Source organism: Bison bison, unplaced genomic scaffold (genome assembly GCF_000754665.1).
Source record: "Bison bison bison isolate TAMUID 2011002044 unplaced genomic scaffold, Bison_UMD1.0 scf7180017864371, whole genome shotgun sequence".
In the NCBI taxonomy this organism is placed as follows: Eukaryota; Metazoa; Chordata; class Mammalia; order Artiodactyla; family Bovidae; genus Bison; species Bison bison.
In genome coordinates this window covers 6,391,818-6,397,402 of record NW_011494943.1, presented here as the reverse complement: position 1 = coordinate 6,397,402, position 5,585 = coordinate 6,391,818, and the positions used below count along the sequence as shown (strand labels likewise).

At 58.1% G+C, this 5,585-nt stretch overlaps 1 protein-coding gene across 5 annotated transcripts in view; it reads right to left on the bottom strand.

Moving 5' to 3' along the window:
* Positions 1 to 2,642: 2,642 nt before the first annotated feature.
* Positions 2,643 to 5,585, bottom strand: part of GPRC5C (G protein-coupled receptor, class C, group 5, member C) — a 17,575-nt gene continuing 14,632 nt past the window's right edge. For 3 of the 5 annotated variants that reach the window (XM_010856106.1, XM_010856104.1, XM_010856105.1), the window contains exons 5-6: positions 5,544 to 5,585; positions 2,643 to 3,975 (exon numbers count right to left, since the gene is read on the bottom strand). In XM_010856106.1, the coding sequence (XP_010854408.1) occupies positions 3,943 to 3,975; positions 5,544 to 5,585 (75 nt within the window). In that variant the 3' untranslated portion in view covers positions 2,643 to 3,942. Of the gene's footprint in view, positions 3,976 to 4,722 lie in introns of all 5 variants that reach the window. The other 2 variants (XM_010856107.1, XM_010856108.1) reach the window with 2 other exon arrangements.

Genomic DNA, 5,585 nt, shown 5'->3' with positions numbered 1-5,585 from the left:
CGGGCCCGCAGGGAGAGTGACGTCCGCACGCCCGAGGCTCGTCCCCACCCCCTCCGCCTGCCGCCCCAGGTGCGTGGGAGACAGCGGGGCGTCTTCTTCGGAATTCGGAATCGGGAGCCCGCCTCCCAGCGCCTCCCAGCACCTCCCCCAGGGGGGCAGGGCCGGAAGGGCGGTGCAAGGGGGCTGACAGCCGGGTGGAATTCCAGGGGCACCCTCCAACAGCGCCCCCGCCTCCTGCACCCGGGGCCTCCGCTCCAGGCACGGCCAGGCAGTGGTGGCCCTGAATCTGAACAGTCCTCCAGACCTTGAGGGCTTCCCTGGTGGCTCAGATGGTAAAGCTGCTGCCCGCAATGCGGAAGACCAGGGTTCGATCCCTGCATCAGGAAGTTACCCTAGAGGAGGGCATGGCAACCCACTCCAGTGTTCTTGCCTGGAGAATCCCCATGGACTAAGGAGCCTGGGGGCTGCAGTCCATAGGGTCACAAACAGTCGAATACGACTGAGCGACTTCAGTTTCAGTTTCCAGACTTGAGTCGGGGCCCCAGGGCTCACCTTCAGTGCAGTCTTGTGGTTTCCGGGTCCTCTTATTCAACAGCTGGCGTCCCCTCGGCCAGGGCTTAGGCAGAGCGGGAGCCTCAGGGTCTGACCTGGGGACAGAGGAGTGAGGCTGAGAGTCCCCAGCGGTCAGGGACCAGATATTTCCTTTGAGGTTCCCAGGAGCTTAGTAAGAATTTGCTTACGGACTGAAAGCTGTTCAGTCCTAGTTTTTCAACCTGACTTCTTGACTTCCTGTGCCCAGGGGACCCTCTTAACACTGTGGTAGCCAGCCCCTGCCATCAGAGGCCTGCCCGGGTCTGGCCCTCTCCACTCTCAGCACCCACTGGGCACCCATGAGACAGCAGAGGAAATATGTGCCACCTCCTAAGGGTAGAAGATGGTAAAAACTGGCCTAGAGAGCCGCCTGTCTGGGCAGGGAACACTAGAGCAGCGTATATGGCCATGACTTCCACGGAATGACCTTGAGGAACTCAATACTAAATATGGACGCAGAGTGTTACACTTCCATTTTACAGATGAGGAGACCGAGGGAGGGTCAGGAGAGCTGCCCAGCATCACACAGTTAGTGAGCAAGATCCCGGATCTGAGCCCATGGCCGTCTGATTCCTGGGACACTTCTCTCCTCTGCAGTCGTCTCCTGCTACAAGCAAGCAACTGGCCCCTGGCCCCCATCCCTTCCCAGAGGATACGGTTGCCCCTGTCTGTCACCCACATCCCAAAGGGACCCACCGCCCCAGCCTCTGCCCATCATCCGCCTTCTCTCAAGGAGACCGAGGTCAGAGCCCCGCCCTGAGCCTGGGGAGGATGAGGTCAGAGCATTACCGGGCTGATGCAGGTGCTAAATAATTCATGCACTGCTGTGAGCCGGGCCTGCAGCTTCCGGGAGGCCCAGAGTGCAGACGGCAGGCCGGAAACAAAGTCTGGTCACTCTCATCTCTGGCTGAGCATCCGGGTCCCCCTGGGGCTGGAAGTGCCAGGCTGGGTGAGAATGGATTGGAGGGCTGATGGACCCTTCCTGGCTGCGTGACCACGGGCGAGTCACTTAACCTGTGCCTTGATCGTACAGAAACCGTGAGATGCCCTGAACGAGTTCGGGGACCACGTGTGTGCACTGAATGTGGACGGTTGTGCTTGGCAGGTCCTCCTGACTCAGGGGAGGTTTTGCTCGTCCCTGGCTCCAGCTCATTTTTCCACGAGCCCAGAATTTCACCCAGTGATGCCCCCTCCCCGCAGCTCACCAAGCAGCAGCAGGAATTAAGACAAAGGTGGTGCCCTCTCTTGGCCCATCGTTGCATCACCAGGCCTTGCCTGTGGTGTTCAGGGGGAGAAGGGGAGAGCGGGGAGGCAGTGATCTTGGGCCTAGCTGGTTTGGGAGGCCTGGTCTCTCCTTAGAATAAATCCCCAACCAAGAAAAAAAATTCAGTTAGAATCAAGCAGTCTTTGTTAGTCTAGAAGGCAAGGAGTCAAATTCAAAATATTAACAAATTCCAGAAAAAATTATTTTTTTTTTTGGCCCGTCTCAAGGTATGTAGGATCCTAGTTCCCTGACCGGGTTCAAACCCACGCCCCCTGCAATGGGAGCACAGAGTTCTAACCACTGGACTGCCAGGGAAGTCCTAATGAACACACAGGGATTGTGCAGTATTGGGCTTCCCTGGTGGCTCAGCTGGTAAAGAATCCGCCTGCAATGTGGGAGACCTGGGTTTGGTCCCCAAACGGAGAATAAGTTCATTTAATCCTGAACAGTGATGAAGCCATAACTGCTCCAAACGGTTTGATAGAGATGGGTGTGCAATTTACATAGGTGTCCCCTGCACCCGGTTCGGGCCTATGCTGGTTTTTTCCATTTGAGGTTTGTGTGTGACGCAGCTGGATCACCTGGTCCAAGACTGGAAGAAGCAGGGCCACGGGGTATTCTCACATCCGGGCAGGTCTGCATCGGTCAGGAGCCCATCCCTGCTCGAGCCTCACCCACCGCAAGCCCCCAGGGGACTCAGACTCTGAACAAACCCACATTCACTGCCAGCGGCTCCCGTGGCTGCTTGGCACTGCCAGAACTCACACACGAGACTATCAGCTCGAAATGCAAGACAGAGCCTTTATTCATGGCGAGGTTTTGGGGCCACTAACCCAGATCTCGAGGAGTCAGGTGCACAGAGCTCCCCTCTTCCTTTCCATCAGAGTAAGTTATACTCCGTTCCTGGAACCGGGCAGCCCAGTACAAGGATCAGTGGATGGCAAGGGGGTTGTCACACGTGGGGTACAGACCTACTTTCTGCAGGGTCTGTTCACTCAACTTAGCCCTGGAGAAATACCCCAGTGAAAAAGCAGAGATGCTAGGGATGGGAGGGTGGCACCAGGGGGCTGTGGGATTGCCCTCGGAGGCAGCACCTGCCTCGGGCTCACCCTCCATCTCCGCACACAGAGGTGAGCTCCACAGGTACACCTGGCTTGGGCTCCTTGGATGAGCCAGCGGCGGTACCCAAGGGCAGGAGGAAACCACGGAGATGACACGACAGAGATCTCCTTCCCCCGAGTCTGAAGCTGTGTGCACATCCTTGTTGTTGGTGCCAGCCTCTTTCAGGTCCCAAGGATGCTCCCGCTCCCCTTGGTGGCCGTCAGGCCCTGATGGAGCAAGTCGTAGGTGAGGATGGCAGCACCAGCCCTTCCAGGTGCCCAAGGTGAGGTAGACACCCCGCCATCTGCCATCAGGAAGTGGCACAATCTTCGGTCATGGATGTCACTTATCTAAGTGACTTTCCCAAGTCCCACAAGTCTGTCTTGGGAGAGGCCCAGGATTCTCCATTCATCCCTGAGAATTCAGCCCCACCCCCACCTCATGTCTCAAGGGGACCCAGTTCACGGAAGGTGTAGGGTGGTGATGCTGAGGGGCTCGGAGGCCATTCAGAGAGGCACAGTCTGTCCAGGCCTTGAGGGAGCTGTGCCCAGCTCAGTGGCTTTCCATAGGCCAGGCAGTGGCAGGAGGTCCTGGTGAGGACTATGGCCAGCTTCACCATGGTTTGGCTTCACCTTGGAGCAGAGCGGGACGGACACTGAAGGGTGGCCCTGCAGGATGGTCATTTGGACACAGGAGCTGTGTGTGGGGGGAGGTATCCAGAGGCAGGCTGGCTGTCTGCAGACCGCTCCTGCAGTCTCAAGTCTCCCAGGGACCAGGAGAGGCTGGGCTGGGGAGGAAACGGGGGGGGGGGGGAGGGGGTACCCTGAGCCCCAGCCACATCCTCAGAGTTTCACACGGCCCCCGACTCCACAGCTCCAGATGGGTGAGCTCAGGGCCCTCCCAGCGCCAATGAGAAAGGCCCTGCCCAGCCTGGACATACAGGAAAGAGGACATCTGAACGCCGTGTGGTCCACGGAAGAGGGCGTCTACCATCTCGTGTTATTTTGCGGGGACTGAGCCTAAAGTGACCAGAAAGAACACGTGTTTGCACAACTAAAGAACAAGAGCACATCCCCAGGGGGAATGGTGTAATCTGACATCGGAGAAGTCCGATTTATTTTTTCTTCTGGAAACCTTTCTCCCCCTTCCAACAGAAACGTTCTTTCCCCTGTAGTTGGTGTCAGAAAATAGCTTCTGGGGAGTTGGGGAGAAATATTCCCAAGCAGACCCCTATTCACTTAGCAGACCCCTTGCAAAGCCTTGAACTGGTGTCCAAGAGTCAGAGCCACTGGGACCCGCTACAAGTCTTGAGATCTGAAAGCATGGCCGCTTCTAGAGACTCTGTGGTCTCTCTGGGCCAGTCCGCATACCTGTCAGGGGGAGGGGGCGGGGAGCTACAAGGATCACTCAGGCCCAAGACCCTGTCTAACCCTAAAATGGTCTGGCTCTGGGATTTGACTCTGGAAAAGGGAAAGTACCGTCCTACCCATCTCTCAGGGTCAGCTCCAAGGAGTAAAACGTGCTGCTGTGGACAGGCTTTACTATAAAGGACTGAGCAAATGGGGATTTAAATTCCTGCCCAGGAGTGAAACCAACCAGAACCTGGCCCGCCCCCTCCACCTCAGTAAACAAGGGCTGGTCCTCTCTGAGTCACTCCCCAGCACACACGCCGAGTGATCTGAGATGGAGCAGTGGTCCTCCACCGTATCCCCTGACAGGTCCTCACCACTCTCCACAAAGGGGCTGAAGCCTTCCCCTACACGTACACTGCACAGAACCGCCTGCTGCTGGGCTGGCCTTCCCTGCCCCCCATCCAGTAGATGGGGTCCCGGAGGAAAGAGGCCTGGTTTCAGACAAGTCCAGATGTCGGATGAGACCCAAGACGGGAGCCGGGCCCGGAGAGCCATCCTGATCACACAGGACACGGACCCAGGCTCAGCTGAAGACCCATTCCCTGAAGGGAAGCGTCGGCTCCTTCACCACACAGAAGGAGAGCTCAGCAGTGGCTTTCCCGGGACCTGGACTCAGAGGGAGGAGGAGAAAGAGGAGACACACACAGGCCAGAGCAGAGGGGCGGGTCATCCGAGACCGAGAGCTCAGATCAGACATGACATTCCCAGAGGAAGGGTTAATAAAGCAGAAACGTGTTTATTAGGTACCCGTGCTCCTCACAGAGGAACAAGGCCCAGGACAGAAGCGCCTGCGACGTCTCCCGAGGTTGCAGCAATCTGTCTCAAGACTCCAGAGAACGTAGGTGCTGGCTGGCCGCCACCCCAAGAAGAACAACACTATTTGGCTGGAGCGTGGCCACCGGAGGTGACCCTGGCAGGAAGCTAGAGCTGGCTCCTGGACTCCGCAAACACTGAGGAGCGGGCAGGGGCACCGGGACGCCCATCCGAACACTGGCAGACGGGGAGGGTCTCCCGGCTGAGGCCCATGCCCCCGCCCTGGGCCAGCGAGGAGGGAAGGGGCTGCGGAGAGCGCAGGCTCCCGGCGGGGAGAAGACCCTCTCCAGGGGCCAGGTCCTCCAATCTGCCCACCTCTTCCGGGGGCCGGCTCAGTCCCACACGTAGGGGTTTCTAAACACCTGAGAGTTCTTGCCTTCCTTGGGCAGCATGGCCTCCTGGCG